The following is an 18,436-nucleotide window of genomic DNA, read 5'->3' as shown; positions in this document are numbered from 1 at the left end:
GGGACAAAAAGAAATCCTATGTATATTTTATAAACATTAGTAAAAAGGGCTTTAACCACCTAGATTTGTTCCATCTGCCCAAAACACAATTTGAATCTAATCTCTCTTCTAAAAGACAGGTTTTTTTTATAGATGTACCTTATTCATGGCTGAAACTTCGAAATGGGAAATACAAGGTCTTTGTTTTGCTTGTTTGTATGTGTCTTTGTGTGTTTTGTGCGTGTATGGAATTGCCAAAATTAATTCATAAAAGAGCTCTACTTAATTGGCTTAAAGGAAATTAAGCAATTACATAAATTCTCAAAATACATAAAGTAAATTCATTTTTGGTTCATGTGAACTGGAAAATATTCAGTATTTGATATTCAGATGTTAGTATTTAAGTGTGTTGATCTGGAATTCCCGTCGTGGCTCAGTGGTTAACGAATCCTACTAGGAACCGTGAGGTTGAGGGTTCGATCCCCTGCCTTGCTCAGTGGGTTAAGGATCTGGTGTTGCCGTGAGCTGTGGTGTAGGTCATCGATGCGGCTCGGATCCCGAGTTGCTGTGGTTCTGGCATAGGCCAGCGGCTACAGCTCCAATTAGACCCCTAGCCTGGGAACCTCCATGTGCCACAGGTGTGGCCATAGAAAAGGCAAAAAGACAAAAAAAAAAAGAAGAAAAAACAAAGTGTGTTGATCTGATACAGGCATGTCTTTAGAGTTATGAACATTAAGTATAATACCTTATTGCACCTATGTTTAATAGAAGTCAAATAAGATACTGAGACTTCAATTACCAAACAAAGAAAATAAAGCCATTTAAGACTATTAATTGGTATGTTTGGTGCCATCCTGAGATGTTCTCTACAAGAAAAACAGGCATTTTAGAAATTTTACAAGACAGTCCATGGTTGCTTTAGAAAAGTAGAATGTGTGTGCTTTCAGTAAAAAGAAGGAATGAGGAATGGAATTGCATTTTATTAAAGGAAAAGAAAGTAAGTCTGCCTTATAGCTTGTTATTTTGAGTGGAAAGATAGGGGACAGAATATTATGGATACAGAAAGTGATGGAAGATTTGTGGGAAGTGGACAATGAGAAAAGCATTTTACACATGGTTAGGACTGACTAAGTTTAAAATTTCAGTAAACTAGTGCAAAACTGGACTTTGGATTCGGTCTGTTAAAAGAAGGTTTTCTTAAAATGCTGCTTGTAATAACAGATTATACTAATTTCTTTGCCTTTAATTTGTATTTGCTTTTGAAATCTTTGGTTACTTTGGTTAAATGAATAAGTAATGTAAAACAATAATCTATGATTCTATCTGACCAGGTATTTTTAAACTTTTCCCTGTAAATTTTTTTTTACAAACTTCCTAAATATAAATTACAGGGGAAACACTGTCAAATGAAAAATATGGCACAGGGACTTCCCGTCATGGCCCAGTGGTTAACGAATCCGACTAGGAACCATGAGGTTGCGGGTTCGATCCCTGCCCTTGCTCAGTGGGTTAACATCCGGCGTTGCCGTGAGCTGTGGTATAGGTTGCAGACGCGGCTCGGATCCTGCGTTGCTGTGGCTCTGGCGTAGGCTGGTGGCCGCAGCTCTGATTAGACTCCTAGCCTGGAACCTCCATATGCCACGGGAGCGGCCAAAAAAATAGCAAAAAGACAAAAAAAAAAAAAAGAAAGAAAGAAAGAAAAATATGGCACAAAGAATTAATCCCTCATTTTCAGACTTTTGCCATCCTAATGCTCTTGCAGTGCATGGTAACAGTCTGCTCCTAAATCAGAGAAGTTAAGGTAGGTAAACAATAGCTGTGAATTCAACAGTCACAGGAAATCCAAGGTGGCTGCTTGGTTCTTCCCGGCACGCTGGCAAACCCAATAATGAAAAAGAAATGGTTAGAAAACATGTTTTCCATTTGGGGTATTCTTTCTACAGTCCTAATTTGGCTCTATTTGGTAAAAATGAGGGTACTTTTAAAGAAAAAGACTGTTTTGATTCATATTCTAGTTTTGTATATAGAGACAAATTTATGAGAGAAACTTTACTCCAAAACTCATTGCCATGACAGACTGCTTTAGCTGGATATACAGGGGAACTTGATAATCATCCACCCAAAAATAAACGTATAAAATTCCTACAAGAGACTCCTTTCATATTTCCAAAAGTTACCAGATCACAGCCTATTGCTGAAGTACATACTTATTTTACAGATGGAACTCCAAATGGTAAAGCCAGTATTCAAGGCCCAGATATTACTAAAATTATAGAAACTTCTTATACTTCAGCTCAAAAAGCAGAAATAGTGGCTGTTCAACAAGTTTTAAAAATAATCTTGTGTCCTTATAATATTGTTTCAGATTCTCTATGTGGTACAATTAGTACAAAAACTAGAAACAGCAAAATTGAAAGAATTAAGTGATGAAGAGTTATTTCAACTTTTTTTTAACCTAAATTATTAGACAAAGAATATCACCATTTTTCATTACTCATGTATGTCCTCATACTTCTTTACCAGGTCCTTTACATGATGGTAATCAAAAGGTGGACCTGCTTATAACTTCTATCTTTTAAACTGCTCGTGCTTCACACGTACTTCTGCATCAGCCTGCAGCAATGCTGCATACACAGTTTAGTCTGTCTCACACTATTGCCCAAGATATTATTAAATCCCCTTCATCGTGTCAAAGCTTAGCTCAGGTGTCTACCAATGATGGAGTCAATCCTAGAGCATTAAAAAGTAATGAAATATTGCAAACGGATATTACTCATGTTAATAGTTTTGGACATTTAAAATTTGTTGATGTAGGAGTTCCTGTCATGGCTCAGCAGAAACGAATCTGACTAGCATCCATAAGGATGCAGGTTTGATTCCTGGCCTCACTCAGTGGGTTACGGATCTAGTGTTGCCGTGAGCTGTGGTGTAGGTTGCAGATGCGACTTGGGTCTGGTGTTGCTGTGGCTGTGGTGTAGGCCAGCAGCTGTAGCTCTGATCTGACCCCTAGCCTGGGAACTTCCATATGTCATGGGTGCAGCCCTAAAAAGACAAAAAATAAAAATAAAAATAAAATTTCTTCATGTTATTGTTGACACATATTCCTCTGTTCTTTGGACCTTAGCTCAAACAAGTGAAACTTTTTAATATGTCAAAAAACATTCTTTAGAAGCTTTTGCCTTCTGGGCCTTCCACAACATACTAAAACAGGTAATGGTCCTGCTTATGCTAGTAAGGCTTTTACTGAATTTTGTGAAGTTTGGGGTATTTCACATGTCACTGGCATCCCTTATAATCCCCAAGGACAAGCTATAGTAGAATGTGCACATCATAAATTGAAACTATAACTTAATAATAAAAGGGGGGGGGACAAGAAGGTTTCTATACTCCCGCAAGATTATTAAGACAAGCTTTGCATATTTGAAATTTTTTCACCTGTAATGATCAAGGAATAACTCCTACGGAACAGCACTATGGCCAGCATATTCCTGGTACCTCCCCGTTAGTATACTGGAAAACACCTGAGGAAAACATAGGAAAAGCCCTGATCCTCTAATAACTTGGGGTAGAGGTTACACTTGTGTTTTTCCAGAAACTGCAACTACACCTTTTTGGATTCCTGGCAGTTGTGTAAAATAGTGGCATGGAGGAAGACCAACTGACACGTGACTTCTGAAGAATGACTCTAGGAGCCTAGGGGAGTATGGAGAACTGAGATCTGCTAATAATAAAACTCTTAGGGTACATATGCATAATAAAGGCTTTCAAGCAATTTCTAATTCAAAAATACATCAGCATGCTCTGAAATTAGCTGGCCCACAACTAAAAACTGGAAAGGGCCACTGCAAAATACTCAATGGAAATTAGCTGCAGCCTTACAAAGAATTTCTCTGTGGGATGTAAATTATACTTATGATAAGTAAGTTTACACTTTGGAAACCTCCCTTATTCATTCTAGATGGATTCAAACTTGCATTTTTGCCCTTATGTGCTTATGGTAGGAAAAGAGATACAAGTCCTTGTAATTCTAGTTCTTAGATATATCATATTCAATGTGCAAATTGTTATATACATCATTGTGTTAACAAATATAACAGACATCAGTCTATTATGATGATGTATCAACCTACTGCAATCTGGTTACCTGTGAATCTTACTGAACCTTGGGAACAAAACCCCACATTATATATTTTACATAGTATATTTCAAAAGATCTTCTGCAGAGAAAAAAGAATGATTGGTTTGATTATTGGAGCCATATTTACTATTATTGGAATAATCACTTCAGTAGCTACATCTGCTATAGCTCTGTCTCAGGAAATTCAAACACATACTTTTGTTAATAATCTCACAGAAAATTTGTCACAATTGTGGCATGAGCAACATTCCACAGACCTGGCCTTTTGGCATGAATTGAACAGTTTGAAAGATGCAATTTTCTGGATGGGCAAAGAATTAGAGAGTATACACACAAATGGACCTCCCTTGTCATTATAACTACTTACTGTATCACTCCTCTTAAATATAATAACAGCCTATACAATTGGGAAAAAATTAAGGCTCATGTCTTGAGAGCCTGGGGTCAACATAATGCTACACTAGATATTTCAGCTCTACAAAAGGACATTCAGCAATTTAGTTCTATGTAATTGGACACTTCTAAAGATCAAATTATTAAAAGTATTATATCAGGATTCCTGGCCTTTGATTCTCACACCTGGTTTGAGAATCCAAATATTTCTTTTATAATTGTTCTAATCATCACTGTATTTGTATTTTTTCTTTTTTTGTGCAGTCTGCAGAATCAGACTGAACTATAGAAGCCAAAAGAATGCCCTGCAATCAAAATTTACTATGACTATTCTTATGCAATAAATAAATAAATAAGGGGGATATGTTGGAGATGACTGAACTGCTGATCTCTGCAGAAGGCAAACTTGGTGTATATGCAAAAGCACAATAAGCTAAGGAATGCTTATGATGGCAAAGCCAGATAAGCATACCTGCAGAGTTCTAAGGTATCTTTCGAAGACAAGATAAGGGAGTTATGCATCAACCATGATATTCTATAAGCAGCTGTGCTGTGTCCTAAAGGTATGCACCAGTAAATTCATTGCTAGTAGTTTCCTTTGTTATTCACTAAGAGATAGCTTTGTCATTACCTATGCCTGATTTTGCTCACTATGCCACCTTCCTTAATAAAAGTCATGTGGCTAAAACCTAGGTGCCTTCGTTCTGCAGAACAGAGTGCCTCCCAGTCCCCCACTTTCTAAATGTAAAAGAGTCTTGTGTGTTTTGTTATACCACACTGTCCCTCTTTCGGGATCTCCCATTGCCCTGCAGCACTGGATGCAGCAATCCTTATTATTAGACCAAGATATATGTATTTTTATACATATAGAGCTTTCCAAGACAACACAACAAAAATAAAGGCAGATCTATTTCAATCTGGAGGGAGATAAAATTTTGAAAAGATGATTCTCTCCCTCATTCTGCTATTGGATATATCATTAGGCTGTCATCAAATACAGTATATTAGAAACAAAGAATCTTTAAAATCTCAAAATCTAACAAACTAAAAAGTCCTTCAATACTACCTTCTGGTCTAATCACCCTTACAAAGCTCAAACTTTCTATAAAATATGCTGCCAAGTAATTATCCCCCATGGCCCAGTGCTTTGAGTTACTGTAAACTCCACTACCTCTCTTCCCAGGTAATTTTATCTAATCTTGTCTCTATTGGAAAGGCCTTCCTAATTTGGAGCCAAAAACATCCCTCCTTGGGGCTTCCAGTCATTAGTCCTCATTTCATCTATTGGTGCCAAGCAGTAAAATCTACTTTTCTCGTCTACATTACAGCTTTAAAAAAAAAAAAAAAAAAAATTGTACTGGGAATATCTATAGTCACTTATATTGGAACATGATAATGTGAGAAAAAAGAATGTTTATATGTATATGTGACTGGGTCACCTTGCTGTACAGTAGAAAATTGACAGAACACTGTAAACCAGCTATAATGGAAAAAAATAAAAATCATTAAAATAAAAAATTAAAGGACATAGAAAAAAATTGAAAACTTTCAAATATCTCAGTTCCTTAGCTCTTCCTAATATGACATTATTTTAATTATCTTTATTCTTTTTTTTTTTTTCCCCCTTTTCAGCCACACCCTCAGCATATGAAATTACTGGGGAGGGATCGAATCCAAGCCACAGCTATGAGCTATGCCACAGCTGGGGCAACACTGGATCCTTAACCAACTGCATTGGGATGTGATTGAATCCAAGTTGCCTCAGAGACAACACCAGATCCTTAACCTTCTGTGCCACAGCGGGAACTCCAACCTCAACTATTCTTATTTCTCTTCCCTGAAAGTACTGACTAGCATAGTATAGAAATCTCTGTAAGTCTTGCTTTAAATAACAGCTCTTTTAAGTGAAGTAATATGCACAACACAGAAAAATTAAAACACTGGTTTCTTTCTTATATAGCTGGGATGGAAAGATATAGTATATAATTATTCATCACTATCATGTATCCACCTTATACATCACATATTACATTGCATTATTATTCCATTTGTATCATAATTATATTTTTAATTTTTTTTCCAAATATGCTCTGCCAAACTGTTTTCCCCATCCTATACTTGCACAAGTGATTCCAGAATCAAAATGCAATATAGCAACCTAAATGTCCATTGACAGAGGAGTGGATCCAGAAGAGGTGGTACATATACAAAATGGAATATTACTTAGCCATTAAAAGGAATGAAATACCAGCATTTTTAGCAACATGGATGGACCTAGAAACTATCATGCTAAGTGAAGTCGGTCATACAATGAGACACCAACATCAAATGCTTTCACTGACATGTGGAATCTGAAAACAGGACAGACTGAACTTCTTTGCAGAACAGATGCTGACTCACAGACATTGAAAAACTTATGGTCTCCGGAGGAGACAGTTTGGGGGGTGGGGGGATGTGCTTGGGCTGTGGGATGGAAATCCTGTGAAATCAGATTGTTATGATCATTATACAACTACAGATGTGATAAATTAATTTGAGCAATAAAAAAAAATGCAATATAGGAGTTCCCATTGTGGCTCTGCTGCTTAAGGGCCTGACATTGTCTCTCTGCAGATTAGGGTTCAATCCCTGGCCTCATTCAGTGGGTTAAGGATTGGGCATGGCCACAAGCTGTGGCATAGGTTGCAGATGAGTCTCAGTCCAGAGTGGCTGTAGTTGTAGCCTAGGCCTCAGCTGCAGCTCCAATTTGACTCCTGACCCGGGAACTTCCACATGCCCCAGATGCAGCCATAAAAAGAAAAAGAGTGCAATTTATACTTCAATCTTGTTTGATTCAGCCCATCACTTTAGCCTTTAAAGATCATATTAGATCTTAGTTCTGTCGCACATATTCACTGTATGTTCCAATATCACATTATTCTCCATTTGGATGTTTCCTCTGTAAAGTATTATTTTAGTCATTGACAAGGTATTTAACCAAAATTTATCCAGGAAACATCATCCAGGTTGAAGATTCTCTACTAATTACCTAGTTGTTAACTGCTTAGTTTTCCCTATGTTGAAACGACATGTCTAAATACTGCCCATAGAGATCACATACATTATTTTCAAGTATTATAACAAAATCCAGATATAGTGACTTATAAGGGTCAAAGAAATTTAGGTTTGTATTCACTCTTTAAACAAATGCTTATGGCATGTGTATTTTGTACCAGGCATGATGATGTTGATTGCCATCATGACTTTTGATCTAAGGCAATCAGACACTGCCCTCAAGGAGTATGGGTCTAGTAGGGAAAGCACACAATTATAGTTGATATCACCATACTACTCTATAAATAGGATAGGCAATCAGGGAACCCTGGAGGCTCAGAACTTCATTATCTAAACCAGACTGTCAGGATTAGGAAAGGTTTCCCAAAGGAGACAAAGGTTTTTGTTTTTGTTTTGCTTTTTAGTGCCACACCCATGGTATATGGAAGTTCCCAAGCTAGGGGGTGAATCAGAGCTACAACTACTGGCCTACACCACAGCCACAGCAATGCCGGATCCTTAACCCACTGAGAGAGGCCAGGGATTGAACCTGCATCCTCATGGATCCTAGTCAGGTTCATTACCACTGAGCCACAATGGGAACTCCTGAGACAAAGGTTTGAATTTGAGTTTGAGGTCATCACAAGACCATCAGATTCAAATGTTGAATGTATTGGGTATGGTGCTCTTCAGAGAAGTCTGAGCCAGGCATACAGATTTGGAAGTCAACTGTGAATAAGTGGTTTTTATAGAAATGGATTGGAAAAAGACCACTGAGGCAGGAGATAACTAACAAAAGAAAGAAACCTCTGGCATTTTGGTAAAGAGAAGAATGCTTCAGAAGTGTGAAACAGCAAGTGTGTATGAGATTTTGAGTAAGAGTATGGCCCAGGTTGGAAAGATACAGCCCAAGGAGTCAGAGGTCCGTTCAGCAAGAGTTTTGTGTTAGAAGCCAAGAAATCAGAATCTTAGCCAGAAGATGATAGATCCCTCGAAGGGCTCTAAGCATTGGAATGACTTTGATAAACTGAAGGAAATACACTCTCAGGTTGGTGTGGGATCAGCATTGGTGGAGGAAGAGAAAAAGAGGGAGAGGATTAGAGAGCTCACCAAAAAGGATGAGAAGAGTGAAAGCAGTATCCCCATGGGGGTAGGAGTGAAGGACTTTCTCCGAAAATGGTGCTGAGTCTGCATTTAGGAGTCTCGATGATGACTGGGTTTGAGAAGTGGAGGTAGCGAGAGAAGGTCCTAGGATGGAGGCTTGGAGGGCAGAGGAGGCAATGGTATCATTTGCTGCAAAGTGAAACACTGAATTAGGAGAGGTGGGGAGGATTTCAGAACTCTGGTTCTCCAATTTTAAATCAAGTTGAAGATCAAGATGGGATAACCAGGTAGAAATGGATGTCTGAGTATGGTGTTCTTTCAAAATGTCTCAGCTGGCTATAGAGCCTTAGGAGTTAACAGGGGATGGCAATTAAGCCAGAGATTTGGACAAAGTCACTGGGGCAGAATGTCTAGAAGATCAGAAGAAAGACCAATAGATTAAGATCAATGTCAAATTCAAACTATAAAATAAAAAGCTACTTTCCTTATATGCATTATCTTATTTAAGACTTATATACAATAAATCAACTATACTCCAATAAAACTTTTAAAAATTAAAAAATCAACAATTAAAGTATAATAAAAAGCTAAACTATCTCCAAAGACTTGATCTAAAACATATTTTCTAATTTAAATTTTATTTCACATTTATCAGTATATACCAAATTTCTAAAATTTGTGAACTCAGACCTATCAGGTAGTTTACCAACTTGGTACTGCTGCTTTGACTACATGCCAGAAAATAATGAATAATAGCATAAATTTATGATTTCTGAGCTTCTGCAAACAATTAATGTTAAAAATAATAATATTAAAGAGCCAGGAAAAGTTTGTGATACGATTCAAGCTCAACAGCGACTTAGAATATGGAGAGTCTTAAGTTCTTTATTTTTTCTACATTTAAAGACAGTTTTCCTCTTATTTGCACTCTGGGGAAAAATGCTAAAACAGTAAAAGGGGAAGTTTTTGTGCATGCTTGCTACACTTATATAACACATTGACTGCATATACCCATCCAACTCCATTGCTTCATCGACTGTATTAAAAAAAGTTTAAATAAATCAAAACATCATTAGGTGAAATTCTTACTATACCTAATTTCTGGGTTTTGTAATCTTAAATATTCCTCTTAATCAAGATGTTTTATGCTTAACCAACTTACACGTGATAGGCAAACTGAATCATCCTCTGAGACATATATTCTTTCATAACGCAGTATTATAACTGAGATTCTCAATCTGAATTTTCAAAGAAATTTAATATAATGGATCCAAGAATAGCCAGAGAAAACCCTAGTCTCTAGAAGTTCGGTGATCATAAATCAAAATTCTTAATAAAATATTCAAACAAAAAAATACACAAAACTAATTCTCCCTAGGACATCTATTTTTTAATAAGTTGGATTTTGAGCAGCATTGCCTTGGCAACTGTTAAGAAAGCTCATGATTACAAAAAGTAATATAATCAAATTTTAAGACTGTGGTAGATATTTCCAGAGATAAAATTTTAATTAATTTCTCAACATATCTAAAATACTGTGATATGGGCTTAGCAGGTATATGTTGAGCCTTCCACTTGAAGATTTCCATATGTACCAAAGAGAACTATCTTTTTTTTTTTTTTTTTTTTTTTTTTTTTTTTTTGCTTTTTAGGGCTGCACCCATGACATATGGAAGTTCCCAGACTAGGGGTCGAATTGGAGCTGCAGCTGCCAGCCTACACCACAGACACAATAACACAGGATTCAAGCCTATAGCTTAGGGCAACTCACTGGATCCTTCACCCACTGGGGAAGGAAGGCCAGGAATTGAAATCACATCCTCATGGATATTAGTCAGCTTTGTTACCACTGAGCCATGACGGGAACTCCCAAAGAGAACTTTCATTGTTTCACTCTTTGTCTATCAGATTAACTTTAAAAAATCTATCTTAACTATAGACAGCCTAGGTGTACAGAGCCAGTTTATATATAAGGTAATTGAAAAGCACTGTTCTGGGAAGGGATGGGGTGCTCTCTAAAAGACTCTTGTAAAATATACAGTAGTTATAAGGCTTGCAGTTGACATACTCTGAACTCTGATTCATGACATCTGATGGGGGATAGGGAAGGAGACAGGAGCCCTATCTCATCAGAGAGAGAAACCTGACTGATCAAAGAGGGCTTGCTCTATACAGAGGATCCAAGACTACAGAACAAATAGCAGTTTGGGTCAATATGTCAACATTTATCAAATCAAGCGTTAATAGAATATCCAAAACATGAAAATTCGTGCAGTTCCTTGGGAAGAGTAAGGCCTAACAATACCCACGTCACTAAAATGCTAATTAATCTCCTAGTTGTAGCACAAAAACTCCATCAGTGAGTAGCGACAGTTGCAAGTGGTGTTTGTGCCAGAACCTTCCCCATCATACTCTATTGGGCAGATGGGGACATTGTGTCACACCCAGACTGGTCCTTACATTAGACTGTGCAGGAGGAGTAGTAAAGCTGAAAAGTAGGAAGTATTCCTTTTTTTTTTCTTTTCCTTCAAAAAAAAAAAATTTGACTATGCCACAGCATACAAAATTTCCTGGGCCAGGGATCAAACCCTTGCCACAACAGTGACCCAAGTTGTTGCAGTGCTGACACCAGATCCTTAATCCACTGATCCACCAGGGAATCCAAGGAGGTATTTCTTAATAGGAAGCTTTATTTATTACTAGACCTCTAGCCTCACATATTCATTCAAATACCTATTCCAAAATAACAACTCTAACACCCTTTTCTTACAAAATATACTTCCCAAAACGTACCTTAATAATTCTCATGGAACATTTATGAAACTTTAATAATCTACATTTAAATGATGATAGTGTTTGAATAATATTACTCAATCAATATGGCACTTAAATCTTACTGAAAAAATAGCCTGTTAACAGAAGTTCCCTCTGTGGCACAGGAGGTTAAGAATCCAACTTCAGAGGCTGAGGTCACTGTGGAGGTGCAGGTTTGATCCCCGGCCCTGCACAGTGGGTTAAAGGATCTGGTGTTGCCACAGCTGCTGCAAAAGTTGCAGCTGCTGCTCAGACTCAATCCCCTAGGCCAGGAACTTCCATATGACACAGCTGGGGTGACAAATAAATAACCTATAACAGCAAATAAATTTTTATTCCAGATCACAGTATACACTGTAACATTATTACCTAAAAGCACAAATTTTATGAAAATTATTTATTTATATCCTGTTCAATTGTTCTAACCATTGAACATTATTTACCATTATTCAAAAAATGGAGCCAAGACCTTGAAACTTTGTTGTTGTTTTTCAGGATGGGGAAGGAGCAGGGATTGGGTGATTTGGATTTAGATTTTGTTTTTACAAGTAACTTCAAATTTAATCACATTTTTGGGAGAACTATCCTAATTTCCTAATATAAATCTCTTACCAAAAAAATAAATTGAAGTAGAAAATTGATCTACCTTGTGAATCTTCAGCCGTGCATTAATATGAATTAAACAGAATTCAAAATCATAGCTCAGCTGATTTTTTAAATAAATATTCATTTTTAGGACTTTTTTTCTTTTTAGGACCACACCCTTGGCATATGGAAGCTCCCAGGCTAAGGCGGAATCAGAGCCGCAGCAGCAGGCCTATGCCACAGCCACACCAAATTCAAGCCACATCCTCGACCTATGCCACAGCTTGTGGCAGTGTTGGATCCTTAACCCACCAAGTGAAGCCAGGGTTCAAACCCTCATCCCCACGTCAGGTTCTTAATCCGCTGAGCCTCAACAGAAGTCCTAGGAGTGCTTTTTTTTAAGTCAACTTTTTGAACTACTATTTGCTCAAAAGACAGAACCTCAGTATCCAATTACAGTGCTGCATTCAGTGGAAGAAAGAAATAGTAACTTTTTTTCTACTTTTGTAAAAAATATATAAAAATTATATAAGCCCAGGACATGAATAAAACTTTATAAAGCTTTACCTTCATCATATTGGTAATTCGCTTTCACATTCTAAAGCCCGCTTCGCTCTGTCCTTTTCTACCTATGAAACAAATGGGCTCATGTTCTCATAGGAAAACCTCTGCTGATATGTGTTTCAATAGACCACCTTACTCTGATTTTAAAAAAAATGCAATAACATTTCTCCGTAAAAGAATATAAGACATGAAGAACGTACGATGGGCACAGGTACTGCTTCTTTTTCCCCTTTCCTTTCTTTGAAGACTTCTCTTTAGAATAGGCTTCTTCAACCCACAAGGAAATTAAAATAAAAAAGGCCACCGCCAATAAAAACTTCATCTTGAAAAATTAAATTTCAGGAGCTCGATCTACAAAAAAGAAGAAGAAAATGATTACATTTATGAAGCAAATGATAACATAAGACTCTTTTTAAGGCATATGACCATTACTAGCCAATGGACAAGTACATCTGCATATCAAATTTTCATTGCTCCTGGCAAACATTTTTCTCCATACATGGACAAACATTATGATTTTGTAATAGTTTAAGTTTATTAAATATATTAAACTCTATAGTGTTCTACTCTTCTTCCTCCTCTGTAGAAGAAAAAACCCTACAAGTTCCATCCTTGAAGTCCACTTTTAGAGTTGAAAAATCATATGTGTACATTCATGTATAGTCACGGATAGTGCTTGTGAAATTTTTTACTTGCATAAATGCTATTTGGCCTTAAAAAAAAATTCTCATTGCTTAAACCTATGTGGTTATACTTCACTACATACTTCATGATGGTTTCATAGTAAAAGTTAGTTAAATTATAGTTCATAGAAAATAAGACCCCAAGGGGAACAAAAGGTAAATATGAAAATTTACATTATATAGTTTTATGATATTGTAAAATGATATTAAGTTGCATAGTATACCAAGGTATGCTTAGAAAGACACCTAGAAGGTTGTTTAATCCATTGTTAAGACAGTTAGCCCATGTAGAATATTTTAAAAAAAATTTTTTTTTTTTTTTTGCTTTTTTTAGGGCCAAATATGGAAATTCCCAGGCTAGGGGTCTAATTGGAGCTATAGTTGCTAGCCTACACCACAGCGGCAGCAACTCAGAATCCAAGCAGCATCTGAAACCTGCAACACAGCTCAGGGTAACCTGGGATCCTTAACCCACTGAGCAAGGCCAGGGATCGAACCCAAGTCCTCATGGATACTAGTTGGAATGATTACCACTGAGCCACAATGGGAACTCCTTAAATTATTTTCTCTTAATCTCTCTGTTCTTTGAATTTTGCATGCATATTTTTCAAAAACAATAAAACTATTCTAAAGGAAAGGACAAGTACTAAAGAACTGGCAAAAATAAATAAAAATTTATTATCAGAGTTTCACTCTCTAAATTGTTTTTATTTATACACACTAAATTTGCAAGTTAACCTTAATCTTTTACCCCAAAAAAGGTAGATATTGATTTCAGTTAGCAATGGGCTTTCCTACTCACATGATATTAACATTTATCATCAAAAAGATGATTTCTGACTCCAGAATTTCTAGAAAACATTACAGGAAATAAAATAGTAAAAACAGCCAGATTCCTCTAAATAATCTTCTTAGCCTTATCTTAATAACATTTTCCATGCTTCAATGAGCATTACATTCTTAACAGTCTGATGCATTAAAAAAAGCAAACAAAAAACAAAAACAATCAAAAACTTTAAGCATCTCCTAACCATCTCCTCTTCTGCATCCTTCATTTCCAAACCATAAATTATTTCTCCTTCATTGTTTGCTGCGGAGTAAGAGACGGGTCTATTTCTCGACATTAACTTATTTCCCAGATGCCCCTTATAATTTTGCTTCTCCTATGTCATGCTTTTTACCTGCCTTCCTCCCAGGAATTCTTATTTTCCCACATTTATCCTTCACAGCCCCTAAGCAAGCCAAATGGTCTTCCACCCTGGATCCTTTCTCTTGAAGACAACAGAGGGGCTTATCAGGCCCAAGGCTGCCCTTAGTCAACTCGCAACACTGGAATCCCGATCCCCCACCCCACCCCCAAGACCAGACACCTTTGCCCATGGCCGCAGGTACTGCTCCCACCTTCACCCTCGGCCCTGGGGGAAGCGGAGGCCATCCCGCAGGTCTGGAGGGTGGGAAAGGAAATTCCACCCTGTACTCTCTGGGTCCACCTCCCACCTTCCAAAGGCGGCAGCTGCAGGGAATGAGGGATCCCTGCAGACCAAAGGACACCAACTGTGTCCCCGAGCTTCTCCGCCCGCCGCATCCCTCCAGCCGAGCGCACCCGCACAGCTGACCCGCCAGGATGCGCTCGCCGCCTCCGGGGATGCGCTTCCTTCTCCTCCTCCTGCTGCCGCAGTGTCCCGCGCCCCGGCCCTGGCCCCGGCCCAGCCTCTCCGCAGAGATGTTTTGATCGGACCCCCGCGCCGCCCCTCCCTCTTGGAGCCGACTTACCCGAGGCGCCCCGCCCGCAGCCCCGGGAGGACGCGCGCTTGCACCGGACACGCGGGAGCGGGGGGGGAGGGGGGCGGAGGGGGCGAGTAGCGGCTGCGTCCCGGGTCCGCGCGTCCCCGCCGATAGCTGACGCGCCTGCTCGGGCCGCGGAGCCTGCGCCGTGGTGTCCGCGCTGCTGCGGGACCGCGGGCCTGGAGCGGGGACGGGGACGAGGGTACCAGGACGGGAGGGCAGAGGTGTCCCTGCCACGCAAGTGAGGACGTCATCTCCAGTCCCTTGGGGCATCTGAACTGAGGAATGTGGTCCCTACAGGACGTAAAGGCAATGGGGACTTGGAGCGGGGGCAGGATTGGTTCAAAAGGAAAGGAAAAACCTTTTAAGGAGCTGGAATCATTTAGGGTCTATTTTTTACCACTAGAAGCAAAAAAAAATAGAGCAACAAATGACCTTCTTAGATCAAAGCAGACAACATGCACTTTCTGTAACTTTATCATTGGCCCATAGTCTCCTGGAATGGAACTTTCATGTCAGAATCTTACATCCAATTTCTAAAAGCCTGGCCTTTCTAAGCGCACTTAAATTGATCAGTAAGTAGCACTAAAACATGGACACTTAGGTTGTTTATGGAAACAATAGCCTCTTGGCTATTGTAAATAATGCTGCTATGAACATTGGAGTGCCTATATCTTTTTGAATTTTTTTCAAATAAATATCCAAAAGTGGAATTTGTGGGTCATATAGTAATACTATTTTTAATTTTTTGAGATAGCTCCATACTTTATTCCACAGCGGCTACAGGAGTTTACATTCCCACCAACAGTGCACAAGGGTTCCCTTTTCTCCACATTCTCACCAACACTTGTTATTTCTTGTCTTTTTTGTGATAGCCATTGTGACAGATGTGAGATGATACCTAATAGTGGTTTTGATTTGCATTTCCCCAAGGCTTAGTGATGTTGAGCATCTTTTCCTATTTCTGATGGCCATCAGTGTGTTTTGTTGTGTTTCGTTTTGTTTCATTTTTGAAAAATGTGGATTTTTTTCAAGCATAGTAGTGTGGTATATCCAGCTTTGTTCTTCTTCTCCAAGATTTGTTCTTCTCCTCCAGCTTTGTTCTTCTTGCCTTGGCTATTTTGGATCCGTTATGATTCATAAAGTTTTAGCAGTATTATAGTTCTAGAAAAAATGTCATTGGTACTTTGATGGGGATGGCATTGAATCTTTAGATTGCTTTGCATAGAAAATATATTTTAACAATATCAATTCCTCCAATCTATGAACAGAGGATGTCTTTCTATTTATTTAGACAGTCTTCAATTACTTTTAGCAATGTCCTAGAGTTTTCAGAGTATAGATCTTCCACATTCTTGGTTAAAGAAGGTATTCCTAGATATTTAATTCTTTGATGGATTGTAAATGGGATTGTTTGCTTGATTTCTCTTTCTGATATTTCCTTATTATCATATAGAAATGCAACAGATTTCTGTATGCTAATGTTTTATCCTGCAACTTTACTAAATTCATTTATTAGTTCTAATAGTTTCATGGTGGGGTCTTTTGGTTTTTCTACATATAATACAATGTCATCTGCAAATGGTGACAGATTTACTTTTTCCTTTCCAACTTCCAAGACTTTCATTTCTTTTTCTTTTTTTAATGTATAATCTGATGTTATTTTTAAAAGTAGCAAATAACCTGAAATGATTTGTTTTGATCATTTAAATATTTTTATTTACATATATAATTTTTATTCATATAAGTAATTATGGAGCTCTGTGCAGCATACTCATAAGTGATTATCTCTGCCAGGATTATGGAGACTTAATTCTGTAAATGTTTGAATTATTTTAACTCAATGAATTTTGTTACATTTAAGGTTGTACAAAGATCATCACAACACTATTTCATAGCATTTACATCCCAAACCCCCAGCCCTTCTCCCACACCCCAACCTGTCTCCTATAGAAACCATAAGTTTTTCAAAGTCTGAGTCAGTGTCTGCTCTGCAAATAAGTTCATTGTGTCCTTTTCTTAGATTCCGCATGTAAGCAACAGCATATCATGTTGGTATCTCACTGTCTGACTAACTACACTTAGCATGATAATTTCTAGGTCCATCCATGTTGCTAAAAATGCCATTATTTCCTTCCTTTTAATGGCTGAGTAATATTCCATTGTGTATATGTACCACATCTTCATTATCCACTCCTCTGTTGATGGGCATTTAGGTTGTTTCCATGTCTTGGCTATTGTATATAGTGCTGCCATGCACACTGGAGTACATGTATCTTTTCTTTTTTTCTTTTTTTTTTTCATTTCTTTATTACTATTTACTTTTTTAAAATTTCTTTTATTATTCAAATGAATTTATCACATCTGTAGCTGTATAATGATCATAACAATCTGATTTCTCAGGATTTCCATCCCATAACCCAATCACATACTCCCACCCCCAAAACGCCTCCTCAGGAGACCATAAGTTTTTCAATGTCTGTGAGTCAGCATCTGTTCTGCAAAGAAGTTCAGTCTGTCCTGTTTTCAGATTCCACATGTCAGTGAAAGCATTTGATGTTGGTGTCTCATTGTATGACCGACTTCACTTAGCATGATAGTTTCTAGGTCCATCCATGTTGCTAAAAATGCCAGTATTTCGTTCATTTTAATGGCTGAGCAATATTCTATTGTGTATATGTACCACCTCTTCTTGATCCACTCCTCTGTTGATGGACATTTAGGTTGTTTCCATGTCTTGGCTATTGCAAATAGTGCTGCAGTGAACACTGGAGTACAGATGTCTTTTCAAGTCATGGTTTTCTCTGGATAGATGCCCAGGGGTGGGATTGCTGGATCAAATGGTAATTCTATTTTTAGTTTTCTGAAGAATCTCCATCCTGTTTTCCACAGTGGTTGCACCAATTTACATTCCCACCAACACTGTATGAGGGTTCCCTTTTCTCCACACCCTCTCCAGCATTTTTCACTTGTAGAGTTTTTTATAATGGTCATTCTGGCTGGTGTAAGGTGGTACCTCATAGTAGTATTCATTTGCATTTCTCTAATAATGAGTGATGTTGAACATCTTTTCATGTGTTTCTCGGCCATCTCTATGTCGTCTTTGGAGAACTGTCTGTTTAGATCTTCTGCCCATTTTTTGATGGGGTTGTTTGTTTTTTCGGTATTGAGCTGCAAAAGGTGTTTGTAAATTTTGGAGATTAATCCCTTGTCAGTTGCTTCATTTGCAAATAATTTCTCCCATTCTTTGGGTTGCCTTTTCCTTTTGTTTATGCAGAAACTTTAAAGGTTATTTAGGTCTCTTTTGCTTATTTTTGTTTTTATTATCATTACTCTAGGAGGTGGATCTGAGAAGATA

General features: G+C 37.9%; 1 protein-coding gene across 6 annotated transcripts in view; it reads right to left on the bottom strand.

Moving 5' to 3' along the window:
- Positions 1 to 15,247, bottom strand: part of GLRB (glycine receptor beta) — a 121,587-nt gene extending 106,340 nt beyond the window's left edge. The window contains exons 1-2 of one of the 6 annotated variants that reach the window (XM_021100485.1): positions 15,067 to 15,247; positions 12,811 to 12,961 (exon numbers count right to left, since the gene is read on the bottom strand). In XM_021100485.1, coding sequence (XP_020956144.1) covers positions 12,811 to 12,932 — 122 coding nt within the window. In that variant the 5' untranslated portion in view covers positions 12,933 to 12,961; positions 15,067 to 15,247. 6 annotated transcript variants of the gene reach the window in all.

This window comes from Sus scrofa, chromosome 8 (genome assembly GCF_000003025.6).
Source record: "Sus scrofa isolate TJ Tabasco breed Duroc chromosome 8, Sscrofa11.1, whole genome shotgun sequence".
Lineage (NCBI taxonomy): Eukaryota > Metazoa > Chordata > Mammalia > Artiodactyla > Suidae > Sus > Sus scrofa.
The sequence above is the reverse complement of the archived record's forward strand: the minus strand, read 5'-3'. Positions and strand labels throughout refer to the sequence as shown.